Consider the following 21012-nt stretch of genomic DNA (forward strand, 5'->3'; position numbering starts at 1 on the left):
AGAGGAGGTGAAATCTGGTGACACAAGAGCCTGAAGTAACCCAACAGCCTGGCCAGGATGATGGGTTACCTGCTGTTGCTGTGGACTGGCCTTGGAGCAGGCTGCTGCCAGTGGCTGTGAAACCACCCAGGTTTATTTGTTAGTCATTCTGAACAGTTCAGAACAACCCAGAACATGGAGGAATAGGGACAAGTTGTTTGCAATAAGTTAGGTTTAAACCAGTGTGTATCAATCACCTCATTCAGGAGTTTGAGGGGATGACAGTGCTTTTCAGTGTAAACAGAGACTGCTGGAAAAGAACTATTTGATTTATTAAAAAACCCACTTCTCAGTAATTCTATGCCACTTTTTGCAACCACTGTTAAAAACAATTGCAGTGAAAACTCAGATTAAATTCCAAGTGCAACTATTGCATAGTTTGTGTGGTCATACCTGAAAGATGATGTATTCCTACAGTTAAAAATGTGGCATTTTGTTAAAACCTGAGATCACTTCTATCTCAAAGGCAAACTCTTAGAGTTCATGATAAAGAGAAACACTGAACTTCAGCCAGTGTTTAACCCTTAGCTTTGTCTGGTTCGTCTTTTGTCTGCTTGCAGCTCCAGAGAGCTGAAGCTCAGGAGATGGAAGGCTTTCAGGTCCCTCCTGGGAATACCACCTTCTCAGTAGTTCGTGGAAGGAACAATAGTTACATGGGCTACAGCTTCCGAGTTCTGACAGTAAGAGATTCTTGAAAGTATTGCCTAAACCAGCATAGCTGCAGACAGTAACCAGTATGAAAAACAAGTCAGGGTTTAATAAACTTCAGCATTTGTTACCATGATGTGATCAGTTCCACATGTCTTCAGAAGACTCTCTTCTCACAGACTATGTTTTCACCTGCTGCCAGCTTCTTATACAAATAGCGCAGTTTTTCTGGCTGAGGCACTTCAGCATCAGGAGTCAAGGGAATTTCAAAGTCGGAGGAGCTCTGGGAGTCCCTCCTCGGCTCCAGATCCATTGTCCTGGAGTTGTCACTTACTTCCACCACCCCATCTCCAACATGAGTGGTGCTAGCATCTGCATCTTTCTCAGTGTCTTTGCTCTTCAAGTCACAGGCAACATCATGGGCACAAGATCTATTCTGACTAAGTGGCTTGCACGGTCTGCTGTCAAGTGGAGTGTATTTGGTGGTGTCCTGTGATACAGCAGCTGTCCTGCTCCCACCTCTGCTCGTGTCCAAGGCATTCCTCTCTTGGGTGGTAATGAGCACTGTGTCCATTTGGCTGTCCCAGCCCTGGCTGCCCTGCTCTGATATGTGTGTTGACTGGGAAGAGTTCTGGGAGGAGATGTGTGTTGAATCACTGACACCATCTGAATCACTGAAGAGTGACTGGGAGCCACCGGCATCTGCTGAGGAGGGGAAGTTGTCCTCGATGTCAGAGGTTTCTTCTGGTCTGTCGCACTTAAAGAACATGTCCCAGCGAGGGACATCACTGCTGGACTCCTGTTGGTCACTGGTTACCCCACTGAAGTTTGATGTGGAAGTTGCGTCTGGCTCCTGGGAAAGAACTTCAGCCACCATATTGTTTTGAGATTCTTCTTCATCATCTTCATCATCGTCATTTGATTCCTCGCAGTCCATGAAGTCTACCTTGAGCGAGGTGTAAGTTGCAGTCGTTCTGTAACTTTCTGTGCTCTCATCGTTGTTTCCTCCAGTGTTTTCAGACCGTGCTATGCTGGAGGGCCTGCTCTCTCCTCTCTGCTGTTTCAGAATCTTAGGCCTTGCAGCAGTTAGTTCTGAATCAAAGAGATCATCTTCATCTGCCAAGAAACAAATGGAAAGAAAAACACTAAAACTTTGTTGAGACCAGAGTTCTAACAAAAATTCATTTAGTATAAAGAGGAGAAAGTTATTCTCTTTGTCCCAGATGAAGACACAGCAGGACGTGACTGACAGTGTTTGCTTTGCCATGTCTTGCCCAGCACCTTAAGAGAAAGCTGCTCGTTGCCAGCAGCAGCTCACATGTCGCCTTGACAGACACATTTATTCAGGCCTCTGATGTGTTTTGCCAGGACAACATCACCCTTGCAGGATGCTCAGTGCTTGGTGCTTCAGCAATAGCCAAAGAGAACCCAGCAGACCCAAAGCTGCCTTCTGGTTCCCAAGTGACTTCTCCAAAGGCTATGTCCAGCATCCACTGACCATCATAAGTTAAAAAAGCTACTAGGTGCTAAAAAGCAGCGTGAGAGAATGAGGAAGAGCAATTCCAGTGATACACCACTGTCCTCCATGACACAGCAGGTGATACAAGTTGAAAAAAGCTTTACTAAGGCTGGTCTAGGACTGTATCTCTTTCAGCAAAAAAGGGGCTGCTGAGCATTAAGTACACCTTGGTATGGCAAACAAGTGCGTTTCTACACAGCTAAGTCCTCTCTCACCCTTCTAAAACCTACGTTAATTTATGTTTCTCCTCTCTAGCTTTACTATGGGCAGACCGTGATGAACACCACAGCTTGTGCCACCTCTGCTTTATCTCAGACTTTCATTTAAGGCACAGCAGCACCAGCAGAAGCTTTACCTGTATCAGATAAGTCTCTCTTGCAGGCTCTCTTCAGTGTTCCTAAGGGCTTGTACCTGAGTTCTGCGTTTCTCCTGTACGACCTGCATAATGGCTTTAGCCTGAGGTGAACGAGAACAGCAATGAGATTCAGCAGATACTTTCAGGAGCAAAAGTTAAATCTTTAAACTTGATCTGAATATCTCCTTTTTCATTAAGGAGGAAAAGGACCATCTTCATTTTGGTTCAAACTGAACACCACCACTGCTCCTCTGCTCTGTACAAGCGCTTTCTAAGCTGCCAACATGTAGCAGCACAAGGGAACAGGCGTCTGTGACACCATACAGGGGACAGGAGTGCAAGACCCAAGAGAAACCCTGTTTAAAGGAAACTTCTGAAAAGTAGCAATGACAAATAGAAACAGGTCACAGGATACTCTGAGATGAACGTGCATTCAGATTCCACCCAAATGCAGTTTAACAGCAGAAAAGCCTCTACATGGATATGAGTAGTGCATGGAACACAGACTCTCAGCACAACATACAAGTGTTCTTCACATAATATCTGAACTATCAGACAAGCAAAAGGCTGTGGCCTGCAGGAAAGGCTGGAGCTCAGGAGAGCTGTCCTTACAAGAACAGAGATTGGTCACCTCTATCCAGCAGCCACTTGTCACTTACAGTTCCATAACTTTCTCTTCTGTCCCACCCACTGGCAGCACATTAGGATACACATTCACAGGCTGGATATAGCTCAGGAAATCCTTAATCTAAATTCCAGAAAAGAAGCAGAAGTTTAATAATTTAACATGTAACATCAACAGTTGTAATTGCACTTTATGGCAACACTGATCAAACCACACTCAAAACAAGTACCAACTGTTGTCTCATGTAAAGACCAATATGACCCACGAGCCAAAATCTATCCAAGCAGATAGCTCCATAACAAGAAGACAGGTCTGAAAGGACCATGTATCATCAACAGCTGCAGAAACCATCACTACCTCTGAAAGAAAAGGCTGGACAGACCTGCTCCTAGGGAATGTGGTCCTTGCTGCTGGATCTTTTCAGGCCTGCATTTTTCTTACTGGATTTCAAATCCCTACTTGTGTGGATCAGGTACTCTCTTCTTCAAAGACTTCTGGAAAAGTTTCCCTTCAGTTCACTATAAAAGCTCATCATGACAAAACCCATCACTTTTTCTAAGCCTTACTCTGTTGTCTTCTAGGTTCTCCCCAGATAGTAAACTCCTTAAGGAATCGTGTCAGTTTTGGAGCACTCCCCATGAGCTGAGGCTTTATCAGTGCGGTGCACTGAAAACACTGTTGCAGGTTACACTCCTATCTATACACACCAGTAGGACCCATCTGGTTTTGCTCCTAGAGGTAGGAGTTTGTTACAATACACTACCCCCATATGCTGCCATGTATCTACTACAGGATCTTAAAACCAGGACTGTCTTCTTGGTTTCCAGGGCTCTGAATTATCTCCATTTTGGATGTGCAAGGCTTTGTGACAGGTCAATTCTCCAGATTCAGTTCAGCTTCTTAGGAGAGAGAAGTATTTTAAGAACTGGATCAAGTCAGGTCAAATGAATGTTTGATGCTGGAGAGGATGCTGCCATGACCAGTCTCCTTTTAGTGTTTAACACAGAAAGAGGACTAACAGGGGCAACTATGATGTCTGAAAATGTGTGGGCAGGAAAAAGAAGGAAAAGCCATCCAAAACTGAGTCACAGCAGATAAACAATGTATTGTAAAGCAAAATTCCAAGCTTCAAGCATTGCATAGTTATGCAATAATCTAGCATAGAAAGAGATAAACCAGTTGTATCAGTAACCTATACTTCAAGAGAGAGAAAAAACCACATAGGCTTATAATCATGCCCTACCTCATCCTGCTCTTCTGCAGCTATACTGAAACTTGTGTCTTCAGTATACAGAACTTCCTATCCCCTTATGTCTCATGACTTAAAAGATGCTTTGTTGTTGATAAGTCATGTCATCTACTCCAAAACAATCCAAGCTCCTTGAATTGTTTTAACCAGTGTATACTCAACACAACAAATATACAAACCTCACTGTATGAAGAGTGAAAAGAGAAACAAGCTCTGTAGGTACTCTCCCCAGTCCTAAAAAACAGAGGAGGCGCAAAAATTAGGTGACTGTTCTTCACCCTCAGTCAACAGGCAAACATCACCTACCCTTATAAAGTAATTTTTTAGATTCAGTTACACAAGCCTCTGGCAATATATGCACCTGAAACAACAGGTTTCTATATGGTCTGAAATGCTCACCTCACTATTACACTGGTTTTCTTGATCCTTTCTCCAAACCACATAGTGGAGGGTTTGATGATGATTAAGTGCAAGGGGGTTCCATTTTGGCACGTCATCCCACAAGGCAGCCTATTCCATCGAAAGCAGTCATCATCCTGTAGAATGCCATACTAGATCAAGTGTAACCCTACATTTTTCCTCCAGAAATTGAAGAAATTTAGTATCCAGCCAGACCAAACTTGCATCTCACTTCCAACTCCTTTGAAACACTGCTGTTGCACTGTACTTCAACAGCTGGAATCAGAGCACCCCTCGGGAAAAGGAGCTGGGGGTGTTGGTCAATGAGAAACTCAACATGAGCCAGCAGTGTGCGCTTCAGTCCTGAAACCAATGGTATCCTGGGCTGCATCCCCAGCAGCATGAGCAGCAGGTCGAGGGAGGGGATTCTCCCCCTCTGCTGTGCTCTGGTGAGACCCATCCTGCAATCCTGATCCAGCTCTGGGTCAACAACACAAGAGGGACGTATGTGGAGTTGCTGGAGCAACTCCAGAGGAGACCATAAAGATGCTGTGAGGGCTGGAGCAGCTCTGCTCTGAAGCCAGGCCGAGAGAGCTGGGCTGGTTCAGCCTGGAGAAAAGAAGGCTCCTTAAGGGGAGGGAGACCTTAGAGCAGCTCCGATGCCTAAAGGGGCTACAGGAAACCTGGAGAGGGGCTTTTTACAATAGCCTGTAGGTACAGGACAAGGGAGAATGGCTTTAAACTGCCAGAGATGAGATTTAGATTAGACATTAGGAAGAAGTTCTTTACTGTGAGGGTGCTGAGGCGCTGGCACAGGGTGCCCAGAGAAGCTGTGGCTGCACCATCCCTGGCAGTGTTCAAGGCCAGGTTGGAGACAGGGGCTTGGAGCAACCTGCTCTAGTGGAAGGTGTCCCTGTCTGTGGCAGGGGCTTGGAACTGGATGAGCTTTAAGGTCCCTACAAATCCAAACTATTCTGTGGTTCTGTGATACTAAAGTGCAGCCAAAAAAGTAAATCGATCAGAAACACCAGTGCCCTTCAAGTGCCATCTCTAGTTCTACCCGCATTCCTCCAAGCTGGAACCTTCAGCTTGACAGCCATCCTGCAAAGGAAAGGCTGCACACTTCAGGCACATTACACAGCTGCAGGAAGCACCATCTAAGCTGCTTTTAATATATTTAAAGGGGATCTAATCTGCCACTTGTCTTACTTCATTTAAAAATACAACTTTTAAGTTTCAAATACAATTCTAGCACCAGCTAAGATATTCTCCCGTGCCTTTTTTAAAGTGCTTACTGTTCTTTACATTAAGCCACCACTAACTCTTCAAAAGCACAAAAACATCAGCACCCATGGCCTGTCTTTCAGAGTAAAGGTAGCAGAGGATCTGTATAACAATACCCACCCGGGGATGTCGGCAGGCATGAATCTGAGTGTGTTGATCTGTAGTAACATGGTAGAGGATTTCTGGCATATTTCTGAACATATCAAGTTTGTTCATGTGCACCTAGAGAAAGGCAGAGTTTACTCTTAGTTAGATCAGTGTTTTTGCCAGGCTGCAGCTGGAGTAACTGTACAGAGGTGGTTCTGCTCCCAACAAATGCTGGCAGGCATTTAAGCAACTACTACATACTATAACATCCAAGCAGAGAAGTGTCAGCCCAAAGTAATTTGGACATCTAGACGAAGCAGAACATTCCTCCCCTGCTCAAGAGGGATGAATATGCATCAAACTCAGAATGTATCTGCCAACTATTAATGTCGTATGTAAATGAGAAGGCTTTTATCATTCACAAGATAAAAGAGGAAGATAGAAACACTAAGCTTGAAAACTGGGAATTAACTTCTCCCTGGAGACTCCAGATGTTCCAGACTGAAACAAGCAGTTAACTCATTTTGAGCACAACTGTAGCTTAAGTGAAGTTAACAAAAGTAGGAGCATCTTTTACAGGCAGCAGTCCTCTGAACAGCCACTTCCAGCTCATGACTGGCCACTGAGGATCTGTTCTAAAGCAACAATGATAGAAAAGTTACCTTCACCCCAAGTTCCTCACTGAGGTTTATGAATAAATATTCATATCCATAAGCAGCTTTGCAGTTCAGCCAGACAACATGGTTGCGAGTCAGGGAAATCCAGCTTCGCACTAGCTCCAAGATCCCCTTTAAACATTCCTCCTGAAGGGTTTAAAAAAAGGTTGTGAATCATCTTTGAAGATACTCTAGTAATGGAAAGTAGCATTGCCTTGCAGGACTTGGCTATCAAAGGGATGGGTAATGAAATTAGCAGCTTTAAGGACCTTTCCTCTCACAGCTTATTTAGACTTACCCGGCTTGGTATATGATAAAACTTGGGATCACAGAAAGTAGTGTCCAAGTACACACTCTGGATGTCTTTTACTCTGAAAGAGAGAAATCCGATATCAGAGTGAGCATTGTATCACAGGACTAAGACATACCACTTGCCTCCCTCTTCAAAAGGAGGCAATTCTTTGTTACAAAGAACAAGTCAAAAGGGGCTTGTAAGTGCACTGCAAATATATTAAATTGATAATTAAAAAAATGAGGGAAAGCAAGTCCATTATTCCTGAATAGTCCATGCCTGTGTGATCTTTTATTCTCCCTAAATCCCATGAATAGCTGAAGTCTCACCTGGTCCCTGAATGCAAAAGCTCCATCCTGGCTGCTTCTCCTTTGGCAAGCCTGAAATCCCCTGTGTACAGCACAGTGCCATTTTCACCTTCAAACAAAAACCTGCACACACAAATGCTCTGGTCAAACTCAACAACATAAAGCATGAAGTGCCACGTGTTCATTTGTTACCTTGCTTAGGGCAGCCTACATGGCTCATGTGTGATATGACAGAAATATTGGGCTCAATTTGGTCCTAGAGTGATTTCGGATAAATCAAATCATTCAGACTCTGTGTCTGGGAAATAACCTGGAAAATAAGACCAAAGCCTCACAGATTCCATGAGGGCAACCCAGCTGCTTGTTGTAGCCAAAGCACTCTACCCCAGGGATCTGCACCAGGAAGCCTAGCACCTGCTTTTTAGGACAAATTTCTCAGCAGAGACATTTAGAGTATTGAAAGGACGTACATGACTGATCCTGGACAGTGACCAGCTGGTAGGAGTGTCACCTCTACATCTTCTTTCTGGAAGAGATGGGTTGGCATTACTTTCACACAGTAATAAATACTATGAGTACTTTCACTGACACAGTGAAAGCAATGCATTACTGCCCGCAGCTGCTTGTAGCACTGCTTTTGAATGAAGAGTCTCTTCACATTCCAGCAACTCCTGAAGAGCAACAACCATCCTGTCATGCCAGGAGAGATGACTGAGTATGGCATGATACTCATAAAAGCAAGACCGGAAAAAGACCTAACTCCTTGGTTCATGAATCACAGAACAGTTTGGGTGGAAGGGATCTTTGAAAATCATCTAATCCAGCCCCCCTGAGATGAGCAAACACATTTCCAGGCTGCTCAGAGAGCCATTGAACCTGACCTTGAATGCTTCCAGTGACGAGGCACCTACCACCTCTCTGAGCAACCTGCGCCAGCGTTTCACCACCCTCCTCATAAAAACATAACTTCCTTTTCCCTAGTCTAGATCTCCCCTCTTTTAGGTTAAAGCCATTCCCCCTGGTCTACCACAAGAAGCTCTGTTAAAACAATTGTCCCCATTGTTCTTATCAGCCCCTTTAGGCACTGAGCTGCTCTAAGGTCTCCCCTTAAGGAGCCTTCTCTTCTCCAGGCTGAACCAGCCCAGCTCTCTCAGCCCTGCTCCAGAGCAGAGCTGCTCCAGCTCTCACAGCATCTTCGTGGCCTCCTCTGGACTCGCTCCAACAGCTCCACATCCCTCCTGTGCTGTTGTCCTCAGAGCTGGACACAGGACTGCAGGGGAAACTCATGGGAGAGGAGCAGAGTGGGAGAATCATCTCCCTCAACCTGCTGCTCATGCCGTTGGGGATGCATCAAGCACACAGCTGGCTTTCTGGGCTGTGAGCGCATATTGTCATACATGTCCAGCTTGTCATTCACCAGTGTTATGGAGATATCTTAGGATACACTTTGCCCAGAGATGCTCTATCAGACCTTTAAGTCCTGTGCTTAAAGCTTGTTAAAATAAGCCAGGAAATACAAAGTGAAAATATTACAAGAGCAATAGAATCAAGGAATGGTTTGGGTTGGAAGGGACCTTAAATCTCGTCCGGTTCCAACCCCCTGCCATGGGCAGGGACACCTTCCACTAGACCACACCACCAAAGGCTCTGTCCAACCTGGCCTTGAACACTTCCAGGGATAACAATTACATGACAACAGGTAATTTGGAGATCACTAATGCCCTGGGAAGGCACTACCCCAAGAAATGCTATGATAGTAAGAAGAAAGCAGGCAAGAAGAATTCATGTGGCTGCACATCTTGGAGAGAAGGGGAACATACACTTCAAAACAGCTTTTCCACTTGGGATGTGACAGTGAGATCTGTTTCCAATGCTCATGTGAACAGTATTACTGCCCATTACAAATACATGAATCTGCTTTTTGTGTGACGTACCTCACCAGTTGCTTCATCTACCAAAGAAATCTGAGTTGGGGTTTCAACTTCCAGTGCAACCTGTAACAAAAGGAAAAAAAATCATTACAGTATTTAGTGAACATTTAGTTTCATGCTTATGGCTTTGTAGTCATTATGTAGACATCTTTAGCACTCACTGCAGCTAAAGCTAAGCCTGTAAAATTGAGCTCATTTTCCTGCAGTAAGTAATGAATTTCCATTTCCAGTGGAAAACAGTAAGTTTCCTAAAAGTTTTTCTAAAAATGAAATGAAGAAACCTCAATCAAGGTGTGCAAGCTAAGATGTGAGAGTGTGTTGGACTTCTAACAGCAACAGCTCTCATTTCCTGTAAGCCTTATTTTTGGGTGACTACAAAGTCCAGTTCCAGAGCTCACCAGTGGATCTCACCAGGACCCGTGTCTGTGCTGCAGCACTTCCCCTCACTGTTCCCTATCCCCAGAAGCAGAGCCCACAAATCACATGAAGCATGTATTCTGTGCTTGCATAGGGGTGACTGATCTGCAGACCACAACTGATCCCCTGTTTTGCCATATCCTCTGCTGAGTCCTTTACCCTACATGCTCTGTGGCCCTCTGCAAGGTTAGTGCTGCTATGAAGGCTGCTATGCAGCTCCTCCCCCGTCAGAAGCCAAAGTGAAAGGAAAGTCTCCTGTCATTACCCTCCTTTGGTGTAACCTCTTGGCTGAGCAGTCTCTTCAGCACCTTGGGTTTCACTGCACTAGCTGGAGTCAAAAAACACCAGACGCCATGCTCCAAACTTCTGGGAAGCTCCATCAGATCCATTACAAAGGTGGCAACATTTGGCTTCTCCAGCAGAAACCACATCACCAACCAAACTCAGAGCTTGCTCCAAAACAATTATGCGTGTCCAAAAATATTTTATCCTAAGAATGCAAGCCACTGGCAAGACTTGATTTGTTTAAACATTGATACTGATTTTATTATCTACAGTTTCTGAAGCTGACTGAACTCCAGAGGCTGATCTAAATTCTGCATGCTCAGTATTGCTCAGCAATTCTCAAAGTTTTTACTGCAGTGAAACAATTGGCAAGTCTCCTTCAACCATCAAACATGCCCAAGAGACGCTCAGAGTCCTTTTTACAGAGCACCAAATCATGTTCACTCCCTCCCTAAATCATTAAATCTTTGTTTCTCAAGGCTTCATAATGGCAAGTTATTGCCACCCTCTGCTTCACAGTTTTACTATGACCTACAACAGAAAGCTTCTATTTTTTTTACCCAGACTTACCTCCCAGGTCCCACTCATATGAGTTTCTTTGGACATGGCCCTTAAGACCCAGACTTACAACCTATTCAAGGCAACTCCGAGCTATAACTCCCCCAAGAAAACAAGTTTCAGCTTGCCTGAAGTCCTTCTTGACCTTCCACTTGACTAGAAAACCCTCCTGTCCTTGCTTGGGGGATACAGCAAAATCCTTACATTATGTGATGATGTGAAAAGTGAGATGTGAAAAGAAACATGTTCAGTTTCAAAGCCCGCATCTGCAAAGGGAAGGAAATCACTACAAGTCACACCCAGAATGACCACTGAAGTTTGGCTTCACACAGTGGAAATAGAAGAAACTAATCAAGTTCTTTAGTGATTTTACATCACTAAAACATTTTCATGCTTGAAATAGTCCATTTTCCAAAAATCAACAGGAAAATAATAGAACTAAAAGGTTATAAATAGTCCAAGTAATATGAGACTTTACACAAAGCAAAAGAGAAATTAAGGACAGGAGCGAAGAGACATGAACAAGATAAGAAAATCAGGGAGTGATACAAAGACCGGTAGAAAACAGTTGAAGCTGAAGTTGAGAGAAAAGGATAAATTCTGTGGAGGGAAACTTAAGATTAAATAATAATCCAATAAATCAGTCCCACATTGTATCAACACCAACATTTAGGCATTCCTGAGGAGGGGAAGCTCCCTCTTTCCTAGAAGCACTCCTTAGAAAGACTTCATTTAAAAACAAACAACTCACAATGTGATTCTCCCAAAATCTGTACTTCCAGTTAGTCAACAGCAATTCCTTGGTTACGGGGGAGCAGTACAATTTTACTTTCAAGCTGCAAGGAGAGAAAAAACCATAGATGAGAGGGAACAATCTAACGACACATCAACACCTGGCACCTACAACATCAAACACAGTGCTCAAACAGTGGCCTCATCTAAAGAGGCCTACAGATGTAAGCCTGCAGGAGCTGTTCTGTTCCAACCTGAAGTGGGACGGGGTTCCTCCACCTCACTGGTCTCCCCTGGAACAGGGATTTGGAACAGTTACCATTCAGCAGAACACAGAAACCTCCTTTTTGCACAGTGCATAAAGAGACCTGATAAGCAAAGACAGACTGCTTGCATTTGAAGATATGCAATACCTACACTAAGAAACTAAACAGTGCCTAAGAACTGGTCCACAGCCTCTCTGGGCCCATTGCCACGTCTGACCATGCTCATGATGAAAACAAAAAGGTGCCTCTTCTGTTATACACTCCAAGAAGAGTACGCCTCCATCTTCTTCTACCCCTGCCTGCACGCACTGATTATCTACTACACTTATGGCTGAAGACACCTAGCTCTCAGCCCCTCCTCACACATCAAATGCTCCAGTCACAGATCAGTGTGATGGACCTGCTCTAAAACATCAACACTGGTTTTGTCCAGGACTGGACTCGTACTCTAAAATCTCACAAGTGCTAACTAGAGGGGAATAACTGTCTTCCTCAAAACTGCTGGCTACGTGCTTCCTCATACACTGCTGGTCTCCTCTGTGCACAGCACAGGCACGGTGCTGTCTCCACAGACGGACCCACTTCCAGGGAATAATAGCAGGGATCCTCATGAAATTCAGCATGAGCCGGGGCAGTGACAGGTATCAACAGAGGCTGGGGGATGAATGGATTGAGAGCAGCCATGAGGAGAAGGACTTGGGGGTTCTGATGGGTGAAATATTAGGCATGAGGCAACAGCATGCATTTCCTGCTCAGAAAGCCAACTGTGTCCTGGGCTGCATTCCCAGCAGCATGAGCAGGGACAACGGAAGGGATTCTCCCCCTCTGTTCCACTCATGTGAGACCCACCCTGCACTCCTGCATTCAGCTCTGGGGGCAACACCACAAGAGGGATGTATGTGGAGCTGCTGGAGCAAGTCCAGAGGAGACCATAAAGATGCTGTGAGGGCTGGAGCAGCTCTGCTCTGGAGCCAGGCCAAGAGAGCTGGGCTGGTTCAGCCTGGAGAAGAGAAGGCTCCTTAAGGGGAGGGAGACCTTGGAGCAGCTCCAGTGCCTAAAGGGGCTACAGGAAACCTGAAGAGGGGCTTTAGACAAGGGCCTGTAGGGACAGGACAAGGGGAATGGCTTTAACCTGCCAGAGGGGAGACTGAGATTGGATATTAGGCAGAAGTTCTTCCCTGTGAGGGTGCTGAGGCGCTGGCACAGGGTGCCCAGAGAAGCTGTGGCTGCCCCATCCCTGGCAGTGTTCAAGGCCAGGTTGGGCACAGGGGCTTGGAGCAGCCTGCACTAATGGAAGGTGCCCTTGCCCATGGCAGGGGGGGTTGGAAATGGATGAGCTTTAAGGTCCCTTCCACAGAATCCACTCTCACTCCATGCTTTTATGATTCACAACAGTTCCTTTCGCTTATCTTGATCACATTTCGCTTTCACCCACCCACTCCCCCTCAGGGTCTCACCCTGCCGGGCAGGGCCGGCACCCACTGAGGCTGCGGCAGCGCAAGTCAGCCCTGAGGGTCCCGTTCTCCCCCAGGAGTCCCCCCGTACCTGCTCTTCATCCTCCTCCTCAGGGCGGGCGCCCGCAGCCCCTTCATGTGGTCTGTGGAGACAGGGCACAGCCATCATCAGTACGTGTGAGGGAGGGGTGGCGGGGTACGGGAAGGGTGTGCGGTTGCTATGGTGACGGGCGGGGCTCACCCTTGTGGCAGTGCGACAGGAAGTAGGCGCGCGCGAGCAGGTTATCGTGATCGAAGCGGTCAATGGACACAGCCGGGTACTCACGCATGCGGCCCCCGAACCGGCTCATGGCGCCTAAAGCCGCTTCCGCGTCGAAGCCCCGCCTCTCCCTGCCTCCAGCCAATCACGAAGAGGCTCCGCCTCCTGACAGCCTATCAGAGGACGCGGCGGGAGAGAAAGAGTCGGCTTCTTAAAGAGGCAACTGCGGGCAGTTGCTTGGCAGCAGCGGCCGTTGACGCTGTGACAGGAGCGCGCCGCCATCGCGCTTCAGAGGCCTGCTTCGCGCCGCCGGACCCGGTCATAGTCCCCGTTCTGCGGTTCTTACCCGAGGTGGGTCGGTTCCAGGCCTGGCAGCCGGGTTGTGGAGTGGGGGTGTGGTCACACTGGTGACATCTGGCTGAGCACCCTGGCAAGTGCAAGGAGCTCTCATGTAACGTCAGTGGAAGTCATTGGAAATCTCTTATGGGCTCTTACAGGATCTCAGATAGGTATTGTGTGTGCTGGCTTGTGTTAAGGGGTTGGAGAAGCATGGCCATCTCCTAGCACATGGCATCTGCTTTGGGATGCCTGGGGCCTCTGCCTGGGCCCGGGGATGGAGCTGATGATTTCTTGTTTGCAGGCTCAACCCGTAACACAGCTGAGCATGTATTACAGACAGGGCTGATCACACAGGCTGCTGCAGATGAGGTGTTGCCTTCACCAGCAAGTACAGGACTCACATAAAACAAGGCATAAGACAAGTCCCTTCCTCCTCTTCATCTGCTACCCATAAAAGTTCACCAGTTCAGGTACACACACACCACTCAAGGTTCTCATGCAAGTGCATATTTGTGCATTTGCACAGCCCCTCTGTCTGCTGAGCACCCCTGCACACAGCCTAGCCCCCCCCAGCCTGGTTCTTGGGTTCCCCGCTTGCCTGTTAGACCAGTTGATGATCGCAACTGGATCATCAGTTGTACTCACACATTCCTCATGTACTCCATGTTCACAAGTCCCTCTGGGTGTACCAGCATGGCTCTGCTGCTCACTTGATATCCTGGCCTGGACCTGAGGTTGCCCCTCCTCACCAGCTAGTCCAGCTTAAAGTTTGCTAGCGAATATGGATATGCACCCCATGTGTACCTGGATTGGAGAAGATACAGATGGTACATGGATAGACTCCACAACTCGTTAGCTGTAAAGTAGGTATGCTTTTATTCAGCGCTGAGGCGCGTGGGGCTTGCTCCTCCAAAAGCATGCGCACCTTTCCTTTGCCACTCAGTTTATATTCCATATAATGATTACCTAAACATGAGATTGCTTCACGCCTAATACATATGCAAAACTTATTCCCACCTAGTATTATAATTAGTTTTCTAGCATTCGTCCCATTGGTGCGCCTGTGCAGTGCCTCCTGCTGGTGGTCGTTAGGGGATCGTGAGGATGAAGGCCTGTGGTTCCTCTTCATCATTGCGAGTAACCTCTTGCCTTCACACAGACTCAATAGGGTTTCGGCTCCTGTCCAAACCTCAGGTTCGGTACAAGCTGGTTTTATGTATCTTAAAGTAGAAACTTGTCAAGTTTGCAGATTTTGTTACTTTGGCTATTTTTTGTTCCTTTTCTGTCTAAAGATACTATTTGAACAAGAATGTCTTCAGTGTTAAGTTATGAATCTTATCTACTACAATTCTGCCTAGCAGCTGTAACTCTTACAATGCTGGTTCACTATTCTAGCAACTTTGACTCCTACAGTTCTGCTTCACCAAGCACAGTGACTACTTAAGCAAGTAGGCACAATGTTAACCCTTTATTTCCCGGTATCAGACACTCCTCCCCAACACAAGCTGTGATCCACAGTCATGCTTCTGTTGCTGGCATAGAGCCCCTCATTCAGCCAGCACTCCCCCAACAGCGGACTTGTTTAGGACACATACTGCTCCTGCTGCAGTAGCTGGAGTTGAAAACCCCTGCTCTCTCCAGCAGCTGACATCTCAAGATGTCATACCCAGGAGCTGGTATTTAGTCCTTGCAGCACATATATGCTCGTGGGACACAGAGCAAGATTACTCAGAGAGAGGATTAAGAAAATATTTAATATGAAGATATAAGGAGGTAGGACAACCTGTAATGATCAGGTGCAGCCAGGCAAGTGTACTGACTGGCCCTCTTTTGTACTCCTTCCTGTCTATTGCCATTTTTGTTCCTCCCTCCTCCTCTCCCCCTGCTCATCCCTCCCTTGTTTATACAGCTCTTATCTATCCCTGCACCCCTCTGAGTCTGGGCTTCCCCAGGTTTATAGCCTTACCAGTTGGAAAGTCCAGACTGATCTTCCTGGGAGTGATGCTTCTAGTTTCTTGATAGCCCATCGGTTAATGTGAGCTTTGGGGGTTTTTTTATGGTCTCTATGTTTGTTTTTTCAGGTGTGTGTCTCTGTATATTTTAGTTTGAGTTTCCCCTTTTCCCCTTGGTTTTCCAACTGATAAGGTCCCTGATCAGATAACCTTGCTGGAATAAATACTCTCACACTCCCACATCCCCCCATCAGTTACTGTGACTGACCTGGTTTGGTACTCATCACCACCTCCCTCAGTTGATGCTCAGCTTCATGTCTCCTTCATGTCTCCATATATTCCTGTTTTATGGCTTCCTCCCTTTCTTATTATCCCTTGTTGCATTGAAAAAAGTCCTTCACCAGAAACTCTTAAAGGAGCAGATACTTTCCTCCCACATACCCTTACAATCTCTGTAAGTATTTCCCTTAAGGCAATCACTGTTGTCTTAGCAAAGTCCACTTCAACAATTCCCTTTCAATGGTAGTGTTAGTATCATGCTGAATGTTTTCGTACCACTCTCTGGCATTCTTTCATTTGCCTGTATATGGCTGCTGCCTTTGTCACTTCCCTGAATTGCCGGCAAGGCTGTCTGGTATACAGCTCATTTCCTCATACAGTGGAACCAGTTCTATTCCTGGAACTCAAGATACACTACCATAGACAAGGAGCTGCAGTTTTAAAGAGCTTAAATAGCAGACTACAAATATCAGGATGGCACTTTTATTATTTGAAGTCACACTTTAAATGTATGGCCTTTGTGTGTATGTATGTGTATATATATATATATATAGAGAGAGAGAGAGAGAGAGAAAGAGAGAGAGAGATCATGTTGATTTATATGTGACACCTCATAAATGGGGGGTAAACCTTTTTTCTTTTTCTTTTCTATAAGTAGTTGCCTTCAATTACAAAGTGCTGCAGAGCCTGGTAAAAGAATGTTTGGAGTGCTGAGCTGCACTGAAGTAGGTTAGTATTGCCAGAAAAGAGCCCTTGTGCATTTTTTATTGATCTTTAATAAAGTGTATGCAGTAAGATATGAAAGGCCTTTTCTGTGTGTGCCAATGTTTCTCATACAGTTAGAAGACAGAGATGCAGGCATCTCCTATTTCTACAGTATGATTACAATCATTCTTGATAGAATTTTCCCAACAATTTGTATGCTATGGTGAGATTTTTTTATTCTCCTTTTCTGCCTTTCTGACAGACTAAGGGCATTTGTGTGTTTGACGAGATATCAACATTCAGCTTCTTGAGCTTTCAGTTGATATAGGAACTTGCTAAGTAAGAAAAATATACTGTGTGTGCAGGATTTGAAGGCAACACCCTATCCCCAGGGAGTGAGACTCTGCTCACCCTCTCACTACAAAACCCATAAACACATCCCTGGTGAGCTACCACTCACTTTTCAATGTTTTCTTTTTATTTTTTAATTATTTTATTCCTTTTTATTGGTTTGTTGGGGGGGGTGGCGGTGTGGGTTTTTTTGTTTTGTTTTGTTTTGTTTTGTTTTGTTTTGCAGTTTGACTTTCATCTTGTCCCAGTTCTGCTCTGTTGAGGTTTAGCAGTTGATGTACCTACACACTATGTCTCAGCAGATTGAACAAGTGGATTTTGCGTGAAGAGGGAGTCAGTGCGTATTTCATTGGGCAAGGGTAAAACAGGATGAATCTGGGGAGGTTCTGTGCCTTTCCGCCTTGTCCAGTTTATTTAGTAAGACTTATGTGTTATCTCTGCTGGGGCCACGTGGCTGGCACTGCATTTCGCCTTTCCCCTCCTCTCCCACCCTGAGTGTTTGCTATTCTTTGGTAACAACCCAGCTCTTCATTGTGTAGTTCCCACTTTGGTGTACCTTCATTTTGAAGCAAGAAAAACCTGAAAAGCTGCCTTCCCCAAAGGGATAGCAACTGTGAAGCTGTGAATAATAATAATAAAAATATACTGTATTTTGTATATTTTTAATTCATTAATATGCACAAATACATTTTAGGTGCATGAAGCCGAGGTGTATATAGTATTTAGACGAGTTGGATTTGTTGGAGATCAAGCAGTGCATTTAATTTGATCCCAACTGCTTACAATGTGTTTTAAACTCAGACTTTGAGGGGAAGATAATATTGTCCTGTCTGTAATTCCTTTACTTAAAAATTTTGCTCTACCCACTCCTGTATGTCCCCAACAAAATCATTTCCTTCCATCTTCTCTATTTAATTTGTAAAAATCTGATTTCAGGAAAATGTCTGAAGTTCCTGGAGTCATGGCTAACGCTGACATTGAACCAAAATCTATACATCGTGCCAAGAAATGGTCGGGTGATGTAGAGAACTTATACAGATTCCAGCAAGCTGGATACAGAGATGAGATTGAGTATAAACAAGTGAAACAAATAGATATGGTAAGATTTAGAACTTTGCAAGGCTTACTTCTTTAAACTTCTGTCTCAAATGATTAAATAAAGATGGAGGTGCTGCTTCTTTCCTTTCATTTAGGATTTCATTCATTCCTTTCATTCCTATCATTTCTGATGCAGTTTTTTCTCCAAGGTTTGACTTGAATTCTTGAGCTATTATTTACTGTGTAGAATAACTTATGTCACAGAAGTGAAACAAAAACTTTGCGTGGCCTGTGCTTTTGTTCCCCTTCTCTTATGCATTTGGAAGCATTATCGATTTCTCTGAACAGATGTAGCTGCTATCTGAGAGAATAATTCAGTTTTGAGAAAAGGAGTGTATCAAAGTGAGTTCTCTGTGAAGTTTCCCCATTACTCTGCCAGTAGAGCCAACGGGAAGCTCACTTGCTGTCTAGGGAGTCAGTCCTGTGCCATTGCTACCCACTGCAGTTTTACAGTTGAATTGTGTGGTGGCATAATCAGACTTTGTGCACACTCAAAACTTGGCTGCTATTGAAACCATCCACAAAAGAAATATTTGATGCCAACTGTAGCAAACGAAGCTGTGACACAAGATTTTATCAATGGAGAGCATCGGCACTCTTCTCACTACCTTTGGTGACAATTCAACCTAGCACTTCAAATGAGCTAATGGATAATGGCTACTATAGATATTCAGTGGCTACTTGAGATTTAAAATAGCAACCAAGAGCTTAATATGGCAAACAACATATTTTCTTTATTGGAGCTCTGGAATTTTTCTTCCAAAGCAGCATATGTAGTATGAAAAATTCACTTTTAGGAGATCTTAAAGTCACTAACAAGTTACTTTGTATCCAGTTAACCGAAAACACAGCAAAAAATTTATGGGCATAATAAGATGCAGTTCATTATTTGGTTGTGGGCTGGGATGCCACTGTAAAGGCTGTGGTGTAAATTCCCTTAACTGTGCAAAAGGAAATCTTGTAATTAGTGTGCTAGTATCAGACTGCTTGAAGGCAGGTCATATCCATAGACAATTAAACCCTGATGAAAGTTAAAGAACACCACTTAGCTAGTGTAAAATGAGCATGCATGCTGTTCAAAATGGTCAGGATCTGGTAGTTCTTCTCTTTCAACTTACGCATCTTGAAATGTCTTTGTTTACTCCACATTATATTTCCATAATGCAGGTGTTACTAATGGTGCAATTATAATATAGATGGAATTAATATTAAGGCTGGTATGTTTAGATGGAGAATGCAAATAGCTTGGCTGTATGCTTAAAGTAATAAGGTAAGTGTTGAAACTACCACTTCTGGCGCTCTGCTATTAGAGAATGCTCTAGTGTGACATCCTCTCATCAACTCTGCCTGGAAGAGAAATAAGATTCTCATTACCTGATTTTTAAGGTTCAGTTGGACCAGAAATATTCATAGGTGTTCAAGCTGCAGACAGCTACTCAGCTGTTGAATGAACAAGCCTGTTGAATGCTCAAGCCTTAAAGTTTCACACTGTGGAACACTGAAGAGCACCAGGATGGTTCTGGTTTCCTGCAGGACTGATCCTTCTGTCTGTGAGACTATGATACATATCACTCATTTTATTTGTATAAAACTGCTAAGGAGAAGCACATTTTTCATGGTCAGAAGGATCCCAAAGGCACCCTTAAGTGTGTTCAGTCTTCCAGAAGTGGAATCTTTCAGCCTCTCGGGTTAATGAATAACTGAATAGTACCAATGTTTTATTCCTGGAGGAGGTATTTTAAAAGGTTTGACTAGTCCACTTATTTAAATTACTCTTGTCAAATATTCTTAGATCCTTATTTCTAGACTTTTCTGAGAATATAACTTTTGATCATATAATTCTTAATCATATAATTCTGATCTATAATTCTGTAATTCAGACCAGAAAACTAGTTCTGACATCTTGTTCTTCATCATCTTTTTAAAGTTAAGCAAATCAATAGCAAAGTAGTGGTTAGATGCAAATGGAATTATACCCTGTATCCCTTGCAATGTAATGCACAAACATTTAATGTGAGCACGTTCTGGTGAATGTGTACCCTTTTCATTCTATTCTTAGGTAGAGTACTGGCCAGAAACTGGATTTGTTAAGAAACTTCAGAGAAGGGACAATACATTCTATTACTACAATAAGCAAAGAGAATGCGAAGACAAAGAAGTCAACAAAGTGAAAGTTTTTGTGTATTAGTTTTGTGTTTGTTCTGATTTGCTTGTATTTTTTTGTGATAAATCTGCTTGTTAGAATTGGAGAGTGACTGAGATTAAACAATCTGATTTACCTGAAGTGTTGGTGTCATTCTTAGGTAGAAGAGGGAATACTGGAAATGCAGGGAAGCCTGGAAATATAGACATAGGAATTTCATATTTTTTTCCTGCTATAACTAAGTCTTCTTATCCCTCTTTTTTTCTAGTTGCAAATATTTTGACATAAAGGTAAAAAGGTGGTAAATGAGCATCATGTATTTGGTTTAACTGCGTATAAAGTCCATTTTAAGTACAGGCACCAATCTTTATTCAAAACAACATAATTTTACTGACAGTGGCTAATGTCAGCCATAGTCTCTTGGTATAGATGAGGGTTATGAGACTAGAAAGGGCTGAAGCAAAGCCCAAATGCTAATTGAAGTTCCCTTGGAGAACAGGAATAATAAGGAAAGAGATTAGTGAAGGACACCAGACAATCAAGCAGCAAGGACCAGGGATGAGCTGCTGATTTAAAAACTGGTTATTGTGATAGAAAGAGTCACAACAAAGATGTCTTTTTGAGCAATAGGTAAGGGATCCCCAAAGTATTTTTGTCGTGTGAAAGTGCTAATTACTGGAGGAGGAAGTATTAATTGACATGGCAGTTATGTCTTTTTTTTTGGGGGGGGGATTTACATATGGTGGGATCAGTGGGAGCAGTGGGATCAGGGAGTGTAAAAC

At 44.2% G+C, this 21012-nt stretch overlaps 2 protein-coding genes across 4 annotated transcripts; one reads left to right on the forward strand and one right to left on the reverse strand.

The window, feature by feature from the left end:
* Positions 1 to 287: 287 nt before the first annotated feature.
* On the reverse strand, positions 288 to 13530 carry DCLRE1C (DNA cross-link repair 1C). Of its 2 annotated transcripts, XM_061368147.1 has the most exons (15): positions 13346 to 13431; positions 13196 to 13247; positions 11639 to 11752; positions 11404 to 11488; positions 9396 to 9455; positions 7932 to 7987; positions 7483 to 7584; positions 7160 to 7232; positions 6868 to 7008; positions 6239 to 6340; positions 4835 to 4971; positions 4615 to 4669; positions 3221 to 3309; positions 2562 to 2662; positions 288 to 1803 (listed from the first exon to the last, which is right to left on the reverse strand). In XM_061368147.1, coding segments are annotated over exons 6-15 (1761 nt in total). In that variant the 5' UTR covers positions 7934 to 7987; positions 9396 to 9455; positions 11404 to 11488; positions 11639 to 11752; positions 13196 to 13247; positions 13346 to 13431; the 3' UTR covers positions 288 to 844. The 2 variants fall into 2 exon arrangements, with proteins under 2 accessions (XP_061224131.1, XP_061224130.1); XM_061368146.1 differs by lacking the exon at positions 11639 to 11752 and having other exon boundaries at positions 13346 to 13530.
* Positions 13531 to 14133: 603 nt separating this feature from the next.
* On the forward strand, positions 14134 to 20371 carry MEIG1 (meiosis/spermiogenesis associated 1). Of its 2 annotated transcripts, none has more exons than XM_061368175.1 (3): positions 14134 to 14172; positions 17926 to 18088; positions 20147 to 20371. In XM_061368175.1, the coding sequence occupies exons 2-3, from the start codon at positions 17930 to 17932 to the stop codon at positions 20273 to 20275; spliced, it is 288 nt and encodes a 95-aa protein (XP_061224159.1). In that variant the 5' UTR covers positions 14134 to 14172; positions 17926 to 17929; the 3' UTR covers positions 20276 to 20371. The 2 variants fall into 2 exon arrangements, with proteins under 2 accessions (XP_061224159.1, XP_061224160.1); XM_061368176.1 differs by lacking the exon at positions 14134 to 14172 and adding an exon at positions 17062 to 17082.
* The last annotated feature ends 641 nt before the right edge of the window (positions 20372 to 21012 follow it).

The sequence above is a fragment of the Neopsephotus bourkii genome, unplaced genomic scaffold, assembly GCF_033783945.1.
Source record: "Neopsephotus bourkii isolate Nb327-2 ecotype Australia unplaced genomic scaffold, CSIRO-AGI_Nbou_v1 NB_1423, whole genome shotgun sequence".
NCBI lineage: Eukaryota > Metazoa > Chordata > Aves > Psittaciformes > Psittacidae > Neopsephotus > Neopsephotus bourkii.

Excerpts from the sequence above, each read along its gene's own strand:
- MEIG1 (XM_061368175.1), top strand. The coding sequence starts at position 17,930 with ATGTCTGAAGTTCCTGGAGTCATGGCTAACGCTGACATTGAACCAAAA. Across the intron at positions 18,089-20,146 it reads AAGTGAAACAAATAGATATG|GTAGAGTACTGGCCAGAAAC; the intron begins GTAAGATTTAGA and ends TTCTATTCTTAG.
- DCLRE1C (XM_061368146.1), bottom strand. The coding sequence starts at position 13,454 with ATGAGCCGGTTCGGGGGCCGCATGCGTGAGTACCCGGCTGTGTCCATT. Across the intron at positions 7,988-9,395 it reads TAGATGAAGCAACTGGTGAG|AAAGAAGATGTAGAGGTGAC; the intron begins GTACGTCACACA and ends CATCTCTTCCAG. Across the intron at positions 2,663-3,220 it reads GAAGAGAAAGTTATGGAACT|GCTAAAGCCATTATGCAGGT; the intron begins GTAAGTGACAAG and ends CGTTCACCTCAG.